Below are 21,291 nucleotides of genomic sequence, written 5' to 3'. Positions count from 1 at the left end.
GCTTGCCTCATTCCTTCCTTTTTTCTGCACCCATTCTGGGGAACAGTCCATGTTTCAGGATTTAGTTGTACAGCACTTCTCAACTGGGATGGGTTTGAGCCAACTGGAATTTCTCTGTGCTACAGCAACCTACTTAATAAAAGGAGATGGCAGATGGAAAGTACTTTTGTTCAGCTATTTCAGGGACTTTCAGGGACTTTCAGTTCCCACACTTGAGACCTTTAAGTAAAGTTCACCCAGTCTTGGTTGCTCATTTTCCACCTTGCCCACGTGTCTGCATTTGGGACTTCACCACTGAGGAGATAATGAGTGCACAGCCACAAAATCCACCAGGATGTGAAGCAGAAGTAAGGACTGGACCAAAAAAAAAAACCAAACCAAACCAAACCACTAAAGATATGGAGAATGAAGGCTGACAAACCCTACTGACTGCTTTGCAGGATGAAGATCTTTCCCCCCACCACTGTCCTCAACCCCCTAAACCTTTCAGACCACTGACCATCACCACAAGGAAGGATCCCATAGGATGTGATGAAATTAAAACAAACCTTTAGTTGGCTAAATGGAGAAAGGGAGGAAGAAGTTGCAGTGTAGAATCATAGAATGGGCTGGGTTGGAAGAGACCTCAGAGATCATCAAGTCCAACCCTTGATCCACTCCCACTGCAGTTCCCAGCCCATGGCACTCAGTGCCACATCCAGGCTCTTTGGAAAGATCTCCAGACACAGAGAATCCACTACTTCCCTGGGCAGCCCATTCCAATGCCTGATCACCCTCTCCAGAAAGAAATTCTTTCCAATCTCCAACCTAAACCTCCCCTGGCACAACTTGAGACCCTGCCCTCTTGTCTTGCTGAGAGTTGCCTGGGAAAAGAGCCCAACCCCCCCTGGCTCCAACCTCCTTTCAGGGAGTTGCAGAGAGTGATGAGGTCTCCCCTGAGCCTCCTCTTCTCCAGCCTCAACACCCCCAGCTCCCTCAGCCCTTCCTCACAGGAATTCTGCTGGATCCCTTCACAGCCTCCTTGCTCTTCTCTGGACCTGCTCCAGCACCTCAGTCTCCTTCCTGAGCTGAGGGGCCCAAAACTGGACACAGGACTCAAGCTGTGGCCTCCCCAGAGCTGAGCACAGGGGCAGAATCCCTTCCCTGGACCTGCTGGCCACGCTCTTCCTGAGCCAGCCCAGGATGCCATTGGCCTTCTTGGCCACCTGGGCACACTGCTGGCTCCTCTTCAGCTTCCTGGCAATCCAGACTCCCAGGTCCCTTTCTGCCACTCTGTGCCCAGCCTGGAGCTCCCCATGGGGTTGTTGTGGCCAAAGTGCAGGACCCGGCCCTTGGAATGTTGAACCTCATCCCGTTGGGATCATTCCAACTCTCCAATCTGTCCAGGTCCCTCTGCAGAGCCCTCCTGCCTTCCAGCTGATCCACACTCCCCCCAGCTTGGTGTCATCTGTGAATTTGCTGATGATGGACTCAATGCCCTCATCTAAATCATCACTAAAGATATTGAACAGCACTGGGCCCAACACTGATCCCTGGGGGACACCACAGCCGCCATTTTGATGCAGCCCCGTTCAGCACCACTCTCTGGGCCCGTTCCAGCAGTTCCTGACCCAGCACAGGGTGCAGATGGGAGAGGGCTGGAGAGAGTCAAGACTGAATTTTCTGTACCCATTAGCAATGCCAAACTTGAACTGAAGCCAGCCTGACCCCAGCCACCCCACAGGAGAGGGACAGACATCTCTTTTTTTTTTCCAAACACATGACAACACACATTTGAGTGACAAGCAGGTCTCCACTGTGACACAGAGCAGCCTCCAAAGATGCCTAAGCTGTTTCAGACCAGGGGCAGAGGAAGGTCTGGAAAAGAAGTAGGGATTGTCCAAGTGTTCCTTCATCCTAGCAGGAAGGTTGAGCTGCTGGGACATGAGCAAACATCTCTGATCCAGGCTGCTCAGCATCCTATAAACACATCGAGCACCAGGCAGGAGGACAAAAACCTCAGTGGGCTGTGGGTCTGCCTGTACCCATTCCCACAGCAAGTTTACTTTCTTATTTTCATCAAAAATATCACTTCCATGTCCTCTTCATGCAGGGAATTAGATGCCTGTGTTCCCCTGCTTTCTATTCATGCCTTGGAAAAATGTCTTTCAGACCTCAAGAGACAAAACTGGACCCAGAAAAGCCTCAAGTGCTTGGAGGTTGTTTCACGAGGGTCTGAGATGGGAGCAGGGTCTGAGCACAGTAAAGCTGTTCTGTGCTGCCACCTGTCGCTGTGACACCCTGTCCCTGCAGAGGCCACTCCTCAGCAGGAATTCTCCCATGCAAAGGGGCAAAAAGCAACCTCCAGCCTGGTTTAAAGGTGGGTTTGGGGATGTAAGAGGGTAAAAAAAAAAATTAAAAAATAATCTTCAACCTCTTAAAGGAATGTTCCTTAAATGGTCCTTAAATGGTCCTTAAATGGTCCTTAAAAAACTTTTTGACTCAAAAGAAATTTTAAAAATAAATGCATGTAACTCTGAGTGCTCAGATTTGGGGTTTGAAGTGGTCTGATCAAGTCCTCAATAGAAGCAACTTTGCAAAGCTCTAAAGCACTGAAAGAAACTTTCACAGTAAATGGAGCAGTAACTCTGCAGCATCTGCTGTGTCTCCACACTGCTGTGCACCTGCAGAACCACAGCATTAGTGTGGCTGGAAGAGAGTTTTAAGATCATCAAGACCAACCCTTAACCCAGCCCTGCCAAGGCCACCCCATGTCCCTCATCCCCACATCCCCAGGGCTCTGAAACCCCCCCAAGGGATGATGGGGACTCCAGCCCTGCCCTGGGCAGCCTGGGTCAGACCCTGACAACCCTTTCCAGGGAGAAATTGTTCCCCAGCTCCAACCTAAACCTCCTGTGGTGCAAGTTGAGGCTTTTCCTCTTGTTGTATCACTTGTTCCTCAGCAGAAGAAACCCATGAGGAGTTGCACAAGTCTCACTCTGGGATTTAAAACTGCAAAAAGAACTCAAAAACTGCAGCAAAAGAACAGCCCTGTTTTGTCCAGAGATCAGTGGCCAAAGACTCCCAGGATTTGCCCACAGCCATGTGTGAATCTTTGCTAACCACAAGGCTCAAAATATCCCAGGCATTGCTCCCAAAAAACTCAGCATCCAGGATCTACAGCAGAGATGGAGCAGTTATTAAATACAAACATACACATGTGGAGTTCTGTAGGTCATTGAGCCTCTATCTCTACAGCAGAGCTCACTAAATAAATAAACTGAGATACATATAAAAAATTAATTATGAAATTCCACTATTTGTGCAGTCCTGAGTCAAGCTGATTGCATTTTAGCACCTTCTACATAAGAAGTTGTATCCCACATCCACCTGCACGCGGACGGAACCCCCAACCCTGCAGAGGGGGTGAAGAAAGGCTCAGTGTTTTCTGAGACCTCTTCATTCTAGAAAAGCTGTAATTTGCTTGAAGCAGAGACAGGAGAATTGTGGTTTGTGCACCAAGAACATGACTCCAGGTCCTTACCTCTCCATCAGCCACTGCAGAATAATTGACTTGTGCGACGGTGACCGTGGTGGGCAGCTCAGAGGCATCAGCCAGCGTGGCCACTGTAGCACCAGTGCCAACCTGGGGGAGACAACAAAATGCAAGTTGAACACATTTGTTCCTGCAGGAAAACATCTCCCTAAGTCACTCAAATGATCCCAGATGGAAAAGCATCACTCAGACAGAGAATACCAATAACTGCAAAGCTGGTGGAAAACGCGGAGCTGACAGGAAGAGCCAGGGGAGGAAATCCCAAACATCAGAACCACCTTCAGCTACAGCATCTTCCAGACAGGTATGGACCAGAGGCAAGTCTGGCACAGCTCTGGTGCTGTTCATGTAGGAGACTGGGTCCTCATTATTCTGGCAAAGAGCAGCAGCTGGACACTGCTACCAGGAGAGGCTGAGGAGCTGGGAGTGTTGAGACTCCAGGGGGACCTTAGAGCTGCCCCCCAATCCCTGAAGGGAACCTCCAGGAAGGCTGCAGAGGGACTTTTCAGAAGAGTGTCCAGTGCTAGGAGAAGGGGAAATGGTTTGAAAGTGCAGGAGAAGAGGTTCAGCCTGGAGCTTAGGAAGAAGTTCTTCAGGAGGAGGGTGCTGAGACTCTGGAACAGATTGCCCAGAGAAGTTGTGGCTGCCCCCTCCCTGGAGGTGTTCAAGGCCAGGTTGCATGAGGCTTGGAGCAACCTGGGCTGGATGAGAGGTGTCCCTGGGCATGGAGCTTTGAGGAGATGAGCTCTGAGCTCCCTTCCCACCTCAACCATTCTGGGATTCCCAGGCATGAGTGTGGTGTCCAAGTGGAGCCAACCTGCTTTCCCCAGGGTGTGGAAGTCACTTAAAAAACTATGGAGAAGTCCTGGATCTGAACACCCTCATTTCTAAGCCTTATTTAGAGCCACTCAAATGCTCAGAGGGCTGAGCACCTCCCTGGGAAGCCAGGCTGAGGGCTTGGGGTTGTTCAGCCTGGAGAAGAGGAGGCTCCCAGGTGACCTTAGAGCAACCTTCCAGTATCTGAAGGGGCTCCAAGAAAGCTGGGGGAGGGCTTTGGACACGGGGGGGTAGGGAGAGGAGAAGGGAAATGGGTTAAAAGTTGGAGAGAAAGGGGAGATTGAGGTTGGAGATGGGGAGGAACTTCTTGAATTTGAGGGTGGGGAGAGCCTGGCCCAGGTTGTCCAAGGAAGTTGTGGCTGCCCCATCCCTGGCAGTGTCTCAGGTGAGGTTGGATGGGGCTTGGAGCCGCCTGGGCTGGTGGGAGGTGTCCCTGCCCATGCAGGGGGATTGGAACTGGATGATCCTTAAGGTGTTTTCCAACCCAAACCATTCTGTGATTCTCTAACTCTCTTTGCTTACCACTCACCAGATCTCTCATCTCCAGGCACTTGCCAAACATTGGTTCCTCCTGAATAACTCCACTGCTTTTGGAAATAACCTGTTTCCCATTCAGCAGTTGGGAAGACAAAAGGTGGGGAGATGTGCAGCTTTGTTTCTAAGGAGAATTAAACCTATGAATTCTATAAAGTCAGTGGGATCTCAGGAACCCAGCCCCTGAAAGAACACTCCTCAAAGGGAAAACATCAGCAGGTGAACAAACAGAACCTGCTTGGCAGGTCTGCTGGGCCTTGGGGGGGAGGAGCAATCTCTGAAAAGCTTTCCTAGGGAAAAATAAGAAAGAAAAAAAAATACCCACCAAACAAACCTCCACATCGTGTTTTTATCTTCCAGGTTGTGAGATGAGAACAGATATTTATGTTTGAGACTTCACTGAGAAACATGTTCAGCCACTGGCTGGGTTAGGTATGAGAGGGCACTGATGGTTTGGAGGCAGGAGCAGAGGGGAAACTGAGGCTCAAATCCCATACCCATGAGGAGCCTTTGGGAAGTTTCAAGAGAGTACTTAGATTTGTTGACATCCATTTCCAGTGGCTGACAATCCTTATGGGGAAGGAATTGTTCCTAAAATCCAATTTAAACCTCCCTCTCCCAACACTCCATCCCATTGCCATTACAGGTATGAACTCTATTTGTTCATAAATGGATTCATCAAATCCAGGTCAGATCCCTGAATCACCTGGATTCAGGGTGCCCAACGAGCTGCAGGAATGCTTGGACTGCCAGAAAGAGGAAAACAAGGGGTGGGAGTGGGGAATCACAGAATCATTAAGGCTGGAAAGGACCCTGAAAGGCTGAGAGAGTTGGGGTTGTTCAGTCTGGAGAGGAGAAGGCTCCAAGGAGACCTCATTGTGGCCTTCCAGGATCTGAAGGGGCTCCAGGAAAGGTGGGGAGGGACTTTTTAGGATGTCAGGGAGTGATAGGAGCAGGGGGAATGGATTCAAAGTAGAGGAGGGGAGCTTGAGATTGGAAGTTAGGAAGAAGTTCTTTCCCATGAGGGTGGTGAGAGACTGGAACAGGTTGCCCAGAGAGGTGGTGGAAGCCCCATCCCTGGAAGTTTTGAAGGTTGGATGGTGCTTGGAGCACCCTGGGCTGGTGGGAGGTGTCCCTGTCCATGCAGGGGGTGGGAACAGGATGATCTTAAAGGTCCTTTCCAACCCTGAAAATTCTATGATTCCATGACCTTCAAGATCAGAGTCCAACCATAATCCAACTCCCACAGCCTCTGAACCACCTCCTGAAGCCACCACATCTAAATGCTTCTTGAACACCACCAGGGATGGTGACTCCACCACCTCCCTGGGCAGCCCAGCCCAAAGCCTCACCACTCTTTCAGTAGAAGAACTGTTCCTAATATCCAACCTAAACCTCACCTGGCACAATTTAAACCCATTTCATCTCATCCTATTGCTAGTTATTTAAGAGAAAAGACCAACACCAGCCTCTCTCCAACCTCCCTTCAGGCAGCTGTAGGGAGCAATAAGATGTCCCCTGAGCCTTCTCTTCTCCAGACTCAATAACCCCAGCTCCCACAGTCACTCCTTGTACACCATGCCCTCCAAACCTCTCACCAGCTTTGTAGCTCTTCTCTGAACACACTCCAGAAGAGAGAGGATGAGATTGCTTCTTTGGGCTGGGAGTATTGGGTTAACAAGCCTAAGACATCCAAATAAAGACAAAATTCTCCCAAAAGGAGTTAGCACTAAACCACTACCTGGATGTAGAACACTCAACCCTGAGTCAGCCGTGCTGGAAATGCAAAGCCAGAGGTTTCCACTCACCTGGATGAGGGAGACAGTGCCATCAGGGTTACTGAAGGTTTGTACCACTGTCTGTGAGGGCACCAGGTGTGCTATACTGTGTGTGGTTGTTGTCTGCTGCTGTGTCTGCTGGTCCTCAAAGGCATAGAGGAGATCTTCACGCCCATGCTGCTTGTAGCAGTTCTTCACGATCGTCCGCAGCGCTTGGGTCCACGACACCTACACCAGCAGGATGAGGGGAAAAAAGAAAAGACTCAAGAGGCAGCACAGAAGTTTCCCAAACCACTGCAGTGCTGCTACAGCTGTGACTTGCATTCTGATTTTTACATGGCTTTATTTGGCTTTTTTTAAAGAAATACTCAAACCAACCAAAGACAGCGATAACTCAACCCTCTCTCTCCTCATTCCTCTCCCTTTTCTTCCCAGAAAACCACTCAGGAAATCTATGACATTGCTGGGTACTGATACAGAGTGAACACTCTTCACAGAGTCATAGATTCTGTGTCATGAATCCCCTTCTGAATCATAGATTCAGAATCATAGATTGGGTTGGGTTGGAAGGGACCTTAAATAAAGCTCATCCAGCTCCAACCCCCTGCATGGGCAGGGACACCTCCCACCAGGCCAGGGTGCTCCAAGTCCCATCCAACCTGGAATTCAACACTGCCAGGGATTAAAGGGGTTGCCAGAGCTTCCTTGGGCAACCTGTGCCAGGGTCTCACCACCTTCACACCAAGTATAAGAGTCCTCACTGTTCAGGGCAGGGTCAGTGTCCTTTCAAAGGCTTCAAGAGGCAGTGACACAGACTCTGTGGTAAATCATAGCACCAGGGAATGGTTTGGGTTGGAAGAGGCCTTAAAGCTCATCCAGTTCCAACCCCCTGCATGGGCAGGGACACCTCCCACCAGCTCAGGAATACCTTTCACCAGCTCCAAACCCATCCAAGGTGTCCATGAAAGCTTCCAGGGATGAGGCAACCCTAATTAATGCTCCCTGACTTAATGAGCATGGAATCATGGAAGGGTTTGGGCTGGGGGGGACCTTAAAGCTCATCCAGTCCCAAGGGGACAATCCAGGGGTTTTCTATCTCCCTCTTTCATAGATGAACTCAAGGTTTGGGTTGGAAGGGACCTCAAAGTCCATCCAGTTCCAACCCCCTGCATGGGCAGGGACACCTCCCACCAGCCCAGGGTGCTCCAAGCCCCATCCAACTTGGAATTCAACACAGCCAGGGATGGGGCAGCCACAGCTTCTTGGGGCGTTGGGGGCCAGGGCTGCACTACCTTCACAGTGAAGAATTTCTTCTTAATGTCTAGGAATGTCTAAACAACTTGCATCCTTGGTGAGCAGAGGGTCTTAGGCTGGGTAGGATGCTTCATAAGGCCAAAGAGACAAGCAAGTTCTGCAGGTAGCAGAAAGGGATGTGGTGATCCCACAAACCCAGCAGGGACAGAGCAGACAGAAGGTCACGTCTCTGCCATCTCATTATCCTCCCAGGCTGAATGTCTGACACCAAGTCAAGGCAGTTTCTTCTGTCACTCGAGGGCAAAAATATTCCTACAAAAACCCTTTGCAAGCCCCTGCACTCAGCTGGAAGGCAGAGAGACCCAGGGTACTGACCCGCTGCTTCTGCTCCTCTGTGCGGACATCGCTGCGAACGTTGGCCCACGGGATGTCCTCAGGCCACCAGATGGGCTTGCAGCTTTCCTTGCCCCAGCCTGGTTTTCCACGACCTGTGGAATACTTCAGCATCTCAGGGATGAAAGCTCGCAGCTGTGCCTGGAACAAAGCACAGAAGAAGGTTGAGAGTGTTTTAGGAACCTACATCTCCTGGTTTTTTGAGGTGCATGGTACAATGTGATTTAACTTCCACGGTGGTTGGAACCATCAGCTGCAGGAGACCTGGATGCTTAAGAAAGATGGATAAATATTTTACCATCTCCCCCCAAGACTCAGCTGAGAACAGCTTAGTAGCACGTGGAAGAAAATTAAGGCAGCCAATTATACCAGCAAGACTCAAACACACACTGTAGCAACACACTGTGTGCTTCAAACATTACTGTGAAGGGAAACAGGCAGCCTAAAAGGGAGAAAAAACCCTCAAAACCTGAATAATTCAGAAAAAAAGCCCCCACACTCCCATGTCCCCACAGGAACTCAGCTGTGAGCTGATGTACATTTTACAGGGATGCTGCAAAGAGGATGGAGCTTCAGGAAGATGCTCAGCTGTAAAAACCAGGAATCTCACACACACTCCTGTGGAACATAACACACATTGGACTCATTTTCTTAATAACCTTTAACTTCTGCCAGGCTGGGGACATCTTTCAGCTTCATTTTACTTCTCAATACCCACAAAAACTGGTCAACTAGAGACTGCCATTACCATCAGAAGGCAACAGCTTAAAAATACTTGGAAAGCAAATTGAGCAGATGCATCACCAAGAGCAAGTAAGATCCTTAGTGTCACCAAAGAGAACACAAAACTCATATAGGTTTTCTGACACATCTGAGTTTTGTACCAGGGACTAGCTGGAGCCTCAGGAAAATGCTGGAGGAGAAGGGAGAGCTCACAACTATGTCAGAGAAAATCAAGTTAGCTTCAAGCTGGATAACTGCATGGGGAGAAGGTGCTCATGTCCCCTGTGCCATTGGTCTGACAGAGGAACAGAGGATGCTTTGGTGAGAAGAAAACAGAATCATGGAACAATTGGAGTTGGAAGGGACCTCTAAAAGTCACCCAGTCCAACCCATTGCAGTCAGCAGGGACACCCCCAACCAGATCAAGATGCTCAGAGCCTCCTCAAGCCTCACCTTGAACATCTCCAGGGATCAGAACTCAACCACCTCCCTGGGCAACCTCTTCCATTGTTCCACTTCCCTCCAGGTAAAGAACTTCTTCCTAACATCCAATCTAAATCTATTTTTCTGTAATTTAAACCCATTGCCCCTCATCCTATCCCTCCAGGCCCTTGCACACAGTCCCTCTCCACCCTTCCTGTAGCCCCTTCTGACACCACAAGGTCACTCTTAGGTCTCCCTGGAGCCTTCTCCAGGTTGAACAACCCCAGCTCCCTCCTGGCTTTGTAGGAGAAGCTGTTCCAGCTCCCTGAGCATTTTCCTGGTCCTCCTCTGAACCCACTCCATCAGGTCCATGTCCTTCCTGTATTGAGGGCTTCAGAGCTGATAAAACCAAACCAATTTATTTGCATGCATGGGTTCCTCCATTGCATACAGTTGGGGCAGGGATCAGGACTTCAAAGGCACTAAAAATCCAGTAGGTTTGTGAGTCCATATCCAGCACATCTGCTGCACAACCTAGAAGAACCATCCCTGTTCAGAGAAGCATTTCAGTTCTTCCACTCCATGGACAACTCCAGACAGCTCAGAGAAGTACCAAAAAAATTATAAATGAAGGCACAAAACCCCCACACATTGGTGCCCTTTTCCCCAGGCCAGGTCTGTCCATGATGCACCTTCCACTGCAGGGCCAACCATCACTTGCCATGCCCAAGGTCCTGTTGAGTCAAATAAAACCTGCTGAGAGCTGAGAGCACTGAGTTGCCTGGTGCAAAAACAGTTAAAAGCTCCTTCCCTGCTGCCTGCAAGCCCTGCTCCTCGTTACCAGGTGGATTAATTACTGGTCCCAGGGAGTTCAGCAGCAGCTCAAGCCACTCATGGCACTTGTTAAGGAGGGTTTGCCTCTAATCCTCCAGGGAGACAATCAGCAGCAGCCTTCCAACCTGCTCCAGCACCAGGGCTTCTCTAATTAGTGCTCTAACCAGAGCTCACCAGGGCTCCCACATCCAGACAAAGATCCTGAATCCATCAGGGAGCAGCTGGGAGGAACCAGTGGGAGCCACATCTTCTGCTGACTCCAGCCACCAACCACCCCAAACCCAAACCTCTTGCTAAAACAATTAAAACCAGCTCCAACTTGCACAGTTGCTCTTTTCACCTCTGGTATGGAGAGGGGGTTTGTGTCAGAGGAACTGGAAGAAATGGGGGGGATTAAAATCAGAGCATGGATAGAGTTGGAAGGGACTTTAAGGCTCACTCAGGGTCACCTCCCACTTGGCTCATGTTGCTCAGAGCCCCATCCAGTCTGGCCTTGAGTGTTTCCAGGGATGGGATAGCCACAACTTTCCTGGACAACCTGGTCCAGGGTCCCAGCAAACTATTCCCATAACAGCTATGATGGGAACCAGAAGGGAGCACCAGCAAGCCTTGCAGCTGGGCAATGGCACCATCCCTACCCCTCCTCTGAGAGGACATGGAAGCCACAAACTGAGTTTAGTAACCACTTTTTTGGTGCTTGGCTTCTCCTAAATCAGAGAACACCTTAGGCTGGAAGGGACCTTTAAAGATCCCCTAGTCCAACCCCCTTGCAATGAGAAGAGACATCCTTAAATAGTTCAGGTTGCTCAGAGCCCCATCCCACTGAATGTCTCCAGGATTGGGGCATCACCTTCTTGCTCAGGGTACTGAAGGTTTTATTTCCCTTAAGACCACCAGGGAAGCAGAGCAATTAAAAGGAGAGTTATTTTCCTCACCTGGTTGAGGAGCTGCCACCTCTGCCACCTGCCTGCTGCCACCTGCAGCTGCTGAAAGCTGAGGCCCCATTTTTCCACTCCCAACAACAAACTTCTTAATTGTGCTGCCCAATTTAGCTTCAGAAATATTCTGGGTTTTCCATGGGGCTTTGTGCAACTTAGTTAAAAAAAACTCATTTCTTGTTAGCCAGTATGAAGAACTCTGTAGACAGCTCTGGGAATCACAGATTCATGGAATGGTTTGAGTTGGAAGGGACCTCAAAGCTCATCCAGTCCCAACCCCCTGCATGGGCAGGGACACCTCCCACCAGCCCAGGGTGCTCCAAGCCCCATCCAGCCTGACCTGAGACACTGCCAGGGATGGGGCAGCCACAGCAATCCTGGGAAATTTATCCCCAGGATAATCTCTGTGAGGGCTGTGCTTGGGTCAGGTTTCTGTCATCTGGGTCCTTTCAGCCCTGTCCCCTTCTGCAGGGTCAGAAACCCCCAAGTGGGTCAGTTAAATCAGCTGATGGAAGGACTGAAGTTCTCCCATCTTTGGGCATCCTGATGGACACTGGATGCAAGGAGATCCAAATGCCCCTGGTTTGTGCAGCTCTGAAACACTCCCTGGAACAGCACTTGGGGCTTTTATAGCTCAGTTGGAGATAGACCCCAAAACCATATTGTCATAGAATCATGGAATGGTTTGGGTTGGAGGGGACCTCAAAGCTCATCCAGTCCCAACCCCCTGCATGGGCAGGGACACCTCCCACCAGCCCAGGGTGCTCCAAGCCCCATCCAACCTGACCTGAGACACTGCCAGGGATGGGGCAGCCACAACTTCCTTGGACAACCTGGGCCAGGCTCTCCCCACCCTCAAATTCAAGAACTTCCTCCCCATCTCCAACCTCAATCTCCCCTTTCTCTCCAAGTTTTAACCCATTTCCCTTCTCCTCTCCCTACCCCCCCGTGTCCAAAGCCCTCCCCCAGCTTTCTTGCAGCCCCTTCAGATATTGGAAGGTTGCTCTAAGGTCACCTGGGAGCCTCCTCTTCTCCAGGCTGAACAACTCCAAGCCCTCAGCCTGGCTTCCCAGGGAGGTGCTCAGCCCTCTGAGCATTTGAGTGGCTCTGCTCTGGACACCTTCCAGGAGCTCTGTGTCCTTCTGATGTTGGAGACTCCACAACTGGACACAGAGCTCCAGGTGGGGTCTCAGCAGAGCAGAGGGGGAGAGGCTCTGACAAAAACCCAAACAAGGCACCTCTAGCAGGACCACAGGTTGCAGGGATGTAGGAATCAGTTATCATCCATTCTCTCAAACCAATGTGTTTCAAATTGCAGTTGTGGCCAAAAAACCCCAACCCCACAGCATGGTGTCCTCATCGTATTCATAGCTGTGTTTTATTTCTATTTAAAGTTTGCCTCCAAGTCTGGCAAAAAATATCCAGCAGCTGGATGCTTTCAGCAACAAAACCATCTCCTAAGCACTGCATGCAGCATCTTATTCCTTAAAAATTTTACAAGAAGAAAGACCTGCTGAGTTGTGTGAAAATCCACCCAGGAGTCTGCAGCCCTCTCCATTAATTGTAGTGCTCTGTGCTCGAGTGGTCTGCAGCCACTCAAGGATCTCAGAGATTCATTTAAAGACATTTAAAGACATTTAAAGACATTGGGCTAACCAGGACAGCAATGCTTAAGCCATACAAGACATGAAGAGTGGGGACTCTGTCCAGAGCTTTTGAGAAACCTTCTTTACAAATCTGTTTTGAGTTGGCACTAAAATGATGAGGTTTATTCCTAAGAAGCATTGTAGTGCTCTGTGCTCGAGTGGTCTGCAGCCACTCAAGGATCTCAGAGATTCATTTAAAGACATTTAAAGACATTTAAAGACATTTAAAGACATTGGGCTAACCAGGACAGCAATGCTTAAGCCATACAAGACATGAAGAGTGGGGACCCTGTCCAGAGCTTTTGAGAAACCTTCTTTACAAATCTGTTTTGAGTTGGCACTAAAATGATGAGGTTTATTCCTAAGAAGCATTGGGAGGACTTGAAGTGAGAGGCTTCAGGTTGCTGCACTCTTGCATCAGCATTCTGCACTCTTGCTGACCAAAAGCCCTGCAGAACATGGAGAAGAAAAACTCTTTCTCATTCAACAGAGTTACAAGAAGCCTGGGAACATGAGTGCTGCATGTGGGTGGAAAAAAAAGCCCTGCCAGTAAGTAGTGTCTTGGACTGGAGAACTGTTTCACATGTGAAAAGCAGAGAAAAACAAATCTCAGGGGCAACAGGACTTGGCCAAATCTCTGTGCAAGGTTTCCTGACGACCAAGGCCATGTTTGGAAGAAAAAAAAATAATCTCCAAGCTTATTTTTAGCTTAACATGAAAAGTGTTAGTATTTTATCCCTAGGATATTAGTATTTTATCCATAAAATAGAAGCAGAAGCCCTTTGATGTTTAAATATTTCCAAGTCTCTCACAATAAATAAACAATATGCATTATAAATCCACTCTGAAGTGAGAGCCTGGCACTTTTAATCCTGCTTTGATGGCATGTGCAACAGCCACAGCCAAACAGCTGATGGATTTTTTTTTACTGCCCCTTTTCTACATACAAATACTCTGCAGACAGCAGACCAAAAAGGTTTCTCAGATGTGTTCCTGGGCTGCAGCAACCTCCCATCCTGATCTCATTCACCCTGATCTCATTCATCCACACTCATTTCTTTCTCTTGTTTCTTTCCACCCCTCTGCCAGCAACAGCTCATTTGCTTTGTTCCCTCCTCAGAGCCCACCTGCTGTGGGTATGAGCTCCTCCAGCTCCACTACTTCCACTCCTGCTAGGATGGCCTCCAAATCTTCACCCAGACATCTCCTTCTCCTTGTTTTAACTCCCCAGGCACTTCTCTTGCTGCTACTCAGCTTCAGCAGAATGATAGAACAGAATCATTATGGTTGGAGAAGACCTCAAAAATCATCAGATCCAACCCACCATTCCCACTAAACCATGTCCTCAAGTCCCACATCTTTCTGGTTTTTGAACCCCCCCAGGGATGATGGGGACTCCAGCCCTGCCCTGGGCAGCCTGGGCCAGGCCCTGACAACCCTTTCCAAGGAGAAATTCTTCCCCAGCTCCAACCTAAACCTCCCCTGGCACAACTTGAGGCCATTTCCTCTTGTTTTATCACTTCTTCCTTGGGAGACCAACACTCCCCTGGCTCCAGCCTCCTCTCAGGGGCTTGCAGAGAGCCACAAGTTCTCCTCTCAGCCTCCTCTGCTCCAGGATCAACAATTCCCTCAGCCTCTCCTCAAAGGATTTGTGCTCCAGACCTTTCAGCAGCTCCATTGCCCTCATTGCTGGTGATTACTCCAATGAAAAGGCCATAAAAAAGTCAGACAAACACCAGCATTTTGTTTGCCAGCACAAAGGAACACAGAGCTCCATACCTGTGACCTTTTGATGGTCTTTTATTTTATTTTAAGAGTAAAAAAACGTTTCCTGTTTTGACTTTCCATTTCCATGTTAATGATACAAAACTCTTCTGTTCAATGATACAAAACTGGTAATGCCCCAGAACAAAACCTGCCTCCCAGACACCACTTTTCACAGAGGTGTAAAAATTTAGCAACTAAGTTTTATCTTCTGTTGTCACAGATTAGGAACTGACCTCTTATCAGCCAAGGCACAGAAGATTTCTTTGTGAAATTGTTATCACAAGTGTGAGCTTGTCTGATTGCCCTTAAAGAATGGAAATGGTGTTTTGACTAGAAAGGGATCTTTCTGCAGAGCACAGAGGAATCAGCACATCTGTACTACATCTCTTTGTATGTTGCCCAAAGCCTCTGACCTTTCCATCTTGCTACTCCCTCTGAAGAATTGGCTCCCAGCATTTAAAAAGTGTTGTGGTGCTTCACACTGAGCATATCCAGAGCCTCCTGCAAAACAAACCTGCTGAATTCAGGTCCTGCACCCCAGAGAAAGGAGATTTCCTTGCAGATGTTCCCTCCCACATCATAGAATCATGGAATGGGTTGGGTTGGGTTGGGAGGGACCTCAAAGCTCATCCAGTCCCAACCCCCTGCATGGGCAGGGACACCTCCCACCAGCCCAGGGGCTCCAAGCCCCATCCAACCTGACCTGAGACACTGCCAGGGATGGGGCAGCCACAGCTTCTGGGGGCAACCTGGGCACCCAGGGGCTCAGCACCCTCACCCCAAAGAATTTCTCCCTCCCTCCCTTCCCAAGAAATAGAATCCTGGAATGGGTTGGCTTGGAAGAGAACTGAAAGCTCAGCTCATTCCAACCCCCCTGCCATGGGCAGGGACACCTCCCTCCCAGATTGCTCCAAGCCCCATCCAACCTGGCTTTGAACACTGCCAGGGATGGGGCAGAGACTCTTTTCCTGGGCAACCTGGTTCTAAAGCTCAGCACCCTCACCCCAAACAAGTTCTCCCTCCCTCCCTCCCTGCCTGCCCAAGATCTCCTCTCCATCTCCCCTCTTGCAGCTGGAAACCCTTCCCCCTCGCAGGGTCCCATCCCTCCAGGCCTTTGTCCCAAGTCCCTCCCCAGCTTTCCTGGAGCCCCTTCAGGCACTGGAAGGTGCTCTAAGGTCTCCCTGAACCCTTTTCTTTAAAGCAGCCTCATCTTCCAGCAGCACTTTAATTAGCACAGTGTCTGTTACCTTCAAGCTTCTCCTGGAGAGTTCTGGAAATTTCACAGAGTCAAGAAATGGTTTGGGTTGGAAGGGACCTCAAAGCTCATCCAGTCCCAACCCACCAGTATGAGCAGGGACACCTCCCACAGCCCAGGGTGCTCCAAGTCCCATCCAACCTGACCTGAGACACTGCCAGGGATGGGGCAGCCACAACTTCCTTGGACAACCTGGGCCAGGCTCTCAGCACCCTCAAATAAAAGAATTTCCTCCTAATGTCCAACCCAAATCTCCCCTCTTCGAGTTTTAACCCATTTCCCTTGTCCTCTCACTACACATCCATTAAAAAGCCCTTCCCTAGCTTTCTTGTAGCTCTCTTCAGGTATTGGAAAGCTCCTACAAGGTCACCTCAGAGCCTCCTCTTCTCCAGAATGAGCAACCCCAACTTCCCTGGGGGTTCCTCTCCACTTTTTTTTAGCAATAAGGAGGTCAAGCAACAGGTTGGATCTGGAAGGAAAGGGAGTCCCACACATCCTTAAGGCAAATGACTCCCTAGGGCTCCATCAGAACTGTTTCAGCTCAGGGTCTGGCCTGGAGTTAAACCATCAGCAAGGTCCCCACAGCAGAAAACTGGGGGGAGAATGAAATAGATCACAGAAGAAATGTCCAAGGAGGAAAACCAAAACAGTATTCTAGAAGAAACAGCTTATGAGAGGTGACAAAACCAGCTCAAAGGGGAATGCTCCCAGCAGCCTGAGCTCAGGTCCTCACCAGCACCTCTGCTGTTTTCTCTAGAAAATAAGCAGCAATAATAAAGTGTCACATCCAACTCCTATCTGAGCTCTTACAGTCCCAAGAGAAATAAAAAAAAAACATCAAAAGGATCCCCTGGAGATGAAGACAGAAGCTCCACTGCATAATAACAGGATGTGACTTGCAAGATGCCCAAACCTCCCTCTGGTTCTGGCTGCTTACCTGGGTCATCTTGTCCACTGAGACAGGAATTCCATCAATGGTGAGGGGTGGCAGCTCTGAGTTAACCTCCTGAGGTGCAGGAGCATGTTCTGCTAGTGCTGACTCCAGGTCTTCCAGAATCATGCTCTTGTACTTGCGAACCTGTGGGAATTGCTGAGCTCAGGTAAACAAGGTAAAGGAGCAGCAGGAGAGGGGAGGGAAAGGATGCAGGGCCAGCCACCTTCCCCAAGGTGCTGCAGAGCAAATGACACCATGAAAACACCCACTGGCCCTAAAGACTTGGCTGCCTCAAAGAGCTGATGATGAAACAGCAAGCAACACTGGTAAGTGGAAGTATTTAGGGGATTAAAAAGGAAAGTTCTGAAGTAAGGCTTTTCATGGTGGGGGTCTGGTCCAGCTACTGTCTGGGTCTGCAACAAGGTGCAAGCACTGACAGAGGAGCTGAGTTAACACACATCATCACTCCCTGCTCCCTCTGATATTATATATAATTTTATATAACTTTATATGACATATAATTATATTTATAATATCAGAAGGTTATAATATATAAGAGGAATAAGAGGAATATAATATCATTATATATATTTATCTGGTATATATATTCAAGATGTTTGACCCTGGTGAATTGTGCTGGGCAAACACTCATACAGAGAAAATCCACTCTCAGCTCTGGTTTCCAGGGTTTTAAACAGATCACAGAATGTTAGGGGTTGGAAGAGACAAGAGCTGGAAGATCAAGTCCAAACCCAACCACGTTAGGGCTTGGAGGACCATGGAGTCCAACCCCCCTGCCAGAGCAGGATCACCTGGTGTAGATCACTCCCAGGTTTGCCTTGAGCAGGATGAAACCTGCAGAGAAGGAGAACAATGTCTTGCACAGCTTTTTCCTACAGACACCCACCACGTTTTCCAAGGGGGCAGCACCAAATACTTTAAAGACAGGGTTGGGTTTGGAGGGTGAGATGCAGAGAACGATGGCTTGCTGCCCCACTCTGGTGGTGTATTCATCCAGCGTGGCTCGGAGCTTCCTGAAACAGAGACAGAACCAGTGAACAGGCATGAGATGAAAGCCTTGGAGAAACAAAACCCTCTGCATTGTTACCTGCTCTCTTTATGTTCACAAAGCAGGTGAGAAATGGAGCCCCAGATGGTCAAATTAGCCACATATCCAGCTTATCCCTCTGCTCTCCCAAGCCTGCTGCGTCCCCTGCTGTCACCCAGCAGCTCAAATGTCAATTATTTTCCCTTCCCTCATTTTGACATTGATGGAAAATGAGAAATCAGCAGAGCAGCAAAGCTGGGAGAGTAATGTCTGCCTACCTGCTCTGTTACTGCCTAAGTGTATTAGCAACACAAAACTTGTAAGGTAAAGAACATGAATGATTCAAGAGAAGAGGGCTGCAGGGATGGGTTATTTTACAGCCAGGCTCATAACAGGGCAGTGCAATGCTCTGGTACCAAAGTCCTGCTCAGACCAGAACTGTGAGAATTCAAGGACAACTACAGGAGAGGCAAGAACCAGAAATATTGCAACAACTCAACACATGAAATCCAAGTATTCAGACACTGCCACACCAGCAAGTCCCTTTGGGATGATCTCCCTGTAGGAACAAAATGTTCCATCATAGAGTTTCCATCTCTTATTCACTTTTAAGCAAGGCAAGAAAACGTGTCAGAAATGTTGGCAGAAACTCATAAAGCAAGAGAAAAGTAACTGCTGTCACCTGACAGCCTGAGCACACCCTAAGGTGACAGTTTAGTACCTGCCCTGGTCATCTCAGAACCTGCTGTTAGCAGCAGATGTGGCCAAAAAGCTCCAACACCACCAGCAGCTATGCAGAGATCCCAGCTTCAGAAACTGGAATTTCCCTCTTGCTTCCCAGTGGTTTAAATGTCAAGTACAAAGAAATCAAACTGAACAGAGTGCAAAAAAAAAAAAATAATGCACTTTGTCAGTAACTTCCATGCAGTGAAATGAAGGAGTCACAGAAGGGAAAAGAAATCATTCCTTTTAATAAGAGTTTCTTAAAAATATATTGTTCACGTTTAAAGAGAGAAAAATAATAGAATTAGAAAAAAAAAAAACAACAAAACAGGGAGTCCACTCCCAGGGAATATAATTTAACACTAAGCTGCTCCACTTCATTCCAGTTTGACCACATGCAAAGGGTGTTGTGGGGCTCTGCAGGTGAGTAAGCAGAATTCAAGGAAACCAACTTAATTTCTCAATGATTTTGCAGGAGTTAAAAAAGGAGAGAAGGAGAAAAAAAGGCAAAACTCTGGCCATGGCTGTTTCAATGCATTAAGCATACACACAGGAGGAAGCCAGCAAGAAATGGGGTGAGAAATACTCCAGCTCTTAGGAGATAACCCAGTGAAAGCCAAAACAACCTAAAAAGCAAAAATTGCTTTCTTCCAAAACCCTAGTAAATGATACCAGCCAATATTTACAAATGTTTCCTGAAGATGGAATTGCAGCTGAGCTCTCCAGGAAATCCTCTGCAGTCACTTGAGCAGCAGTGCTCCTTGGTGGCCATCAGGAGGACAGACAGCCTCAGAGCACCTGTAATGCAACACCTGAAGGGCTCCACAAGTCTGCTGCCTACAGAGCAAGTTTCTAAAGCCAGAGGAAGTGTTTCAGCTCTGGCAAGGTATCTGACCTTGATTTTTCTCCCCTAAGCCTCTGCACTACAGGCTGGGTCACTATTCAGAGCTCACACAATGGGGTCTGCTGACAAAGCAGATCCAGGTACACACAGCCTGGATTTATTCCCAGGATCATAACACAGAAAAAAAACTTTTTCTTGTTAGGCAGGTAAGTCTTTTGTGCCACTGGAGAGCAGGGAAATGGCTGTAGCTCCAGATTCTGCTCTTAAAGCCACCATGAGCATTTTTCAAGGTGACATTAAAGCGACCATGAACATTTTTCAAGGCAATGTTACCATGACAGATTTAACCTGTGACCAGCTTGGGTTAGAACTCAGTGGTGGATCCCACCAGAATGGTCACATCAATCCTGGTGATCACAATATCACATTAAAGCTAAGTAGAACTGGGATTTTAACCCATTTCTGCTAATTAAAACACAGCCCTTGGGTTCCAGAAACGACGCCACCAAAAAAAAAAACCCCAGGCTGGAGAAGTTCTGGGCCAGCCCCTGGTGTCAGCAGGTGGATGAAGGCTGCAGATGAAGGTGTCAGAGTGCAGACAGGAGTCTTTACCTTAGCAAACGTGTCTGCTGCCTCTTACGGATGGAGGGGTTGGACTCAAACACGTGTGGACGCTTTCGTTTCTTCCCCGTTGCCACAGCAGCAGCTGCTGCCATCCCCACAGGGCCTGAAAAGCAAACCACAAGAGGTCAATCAGCACAAGAAGCTGAGGAATGGGACAGAAAAAGGTCACTGCCCTCCACCCCCAAGGATGAGTTCCAAGGGCTCAGCTCAAGGGTGTCCTCCCCAGTCCAGGGTGACCCAAATTCCCTGCATCGGGTGTGGTAAAAAGGCTCCATTTGGACTTGATGATCTCAGAGACCTTTTCCAACCTTAATGGTTCTGTGATTCCTCAAACTGGCAAGCCCCAGCTTAGCCCAGGTGACAGTCTGATATTTCTCTATAATCCCATTATTACATTTTTGGTCTTCTAAACACACTGAAAACCTCTCAGTTATTCCAAGACTTGAACAAACTGACTGCAACTGAGGAGATCCCACTAGAAGGGGAGAAGAGACAAGGTACAACATCATGAGTCCTGCTTGGACACATCAACTACAGCATCAGGAGTCCAAGACTCCTAAGGAATAGTTCCAATGGGAAAGAAATTGAAAATCCAGAGTTCCTGGAAGGATTCTGCAACAGGCCCCTGAAGAAGAGCACAGCAGGGCAGCATTACTGCTTCCATGATCAAACTCCAGACACAAAGTCCAAGTAAAGGATGTTAACCTTGTAAACCTCATTCACCTCAGGGAGTTCAACCAGATCAAGTGTAGAGTTTTGCACTTGGGGAGGAATAACCCAACCCCCAGTACAGATTTGGGATGTCCTGCTGGAAAGCAGCTCCCTGGAGAAAGCCCTTGGAGTCCTGGGAGACAGGGAATTATTGCCAGCTTCAGCTGAGGTGTCTTCCTTTTCCTTTTCTTCTTCCTCTTCCTTTTCTTTTTCCTTTTCTTTTCCTTTTCCTCTTCTTTTTTCCTTTTCCCTTTTCCTTTTCTCATTTTCCTTTTCTCCTTTCTTTTTCCTTTTCTCCTTTCTTTTTCCTTTTCTCCTTTCTCCTTTTTCTTTCCTTTTCTCTTTTCTTTTTCATCTCCTGTGTTTGTTTAGAAATTACCCCAACCGCCAGTGCAGAGTTGGGGATGTCCTGCTGGAAAGTAGATCCCTGGAGAAAGCCCTTGGAGTCCTGGGGGACAGGGAATTCTCCAGGGGTCAGCAATGTGCCCTT

General features: G+C 48.6%; 1 protein-coding gene across 3 annotated transcripts in view; it reads right to left on the bottom strand.

Annotated features, from left to right (window-relative positions):
- NRF1 (nuclear respiratory factor 1) overlaps positions 1–21,291 on the bottom strand; it is a 96,016-nt gene that overhangs the window by 47,065 nt on the left and 27,660 nt on the right. For all 3 annotated transcript variants that reach the window (XM_030455738.1, XM_030455751.1, XM_030455745.1), the window contains exons 3-8: positions 20,079–20,193; positions 17,759–17,885; positions 16,855–16,995; positions 8,314–8,472; positions 6,715–6,912; positions 3,524–3,625 (exon numbers count right to left, since the gene is read on the bottom strand). In XM_030455738.1, the coding sequence (XP_030311598.1) occupies positions 3,524–3,625; positions 6,715–6,912; positions 8,314–8,472; positions 16,855–16,995; positions 17,759–17,885; positions 20,079–20,193 (842 nt within the window). The remainder of the gene's footprint in view (positions 1–3,523; positions 3,626–6,714; positions 6,913–8,313; positions 8,473–16,854; positions 16,996–17,758; positions 17,886–20,078; positions 20,194–21,291) is intronic.

This window comes from Calypte anna, chromosome 1, assembly GCF_003957555.1.
Source record: "Calypte anna isolate BGI_N300 chromosome 1, bCalAnn1_v1.p, whole genome shotgun sequence".
NCBI lineage: Eukaryota > Metazoa > Chordata > Aves > Apodiformes > Trochilidae > Calypte > Calypte anna.
This window is presented reverse-complemented; position numbering and strand designations above follow the sequence as displayed.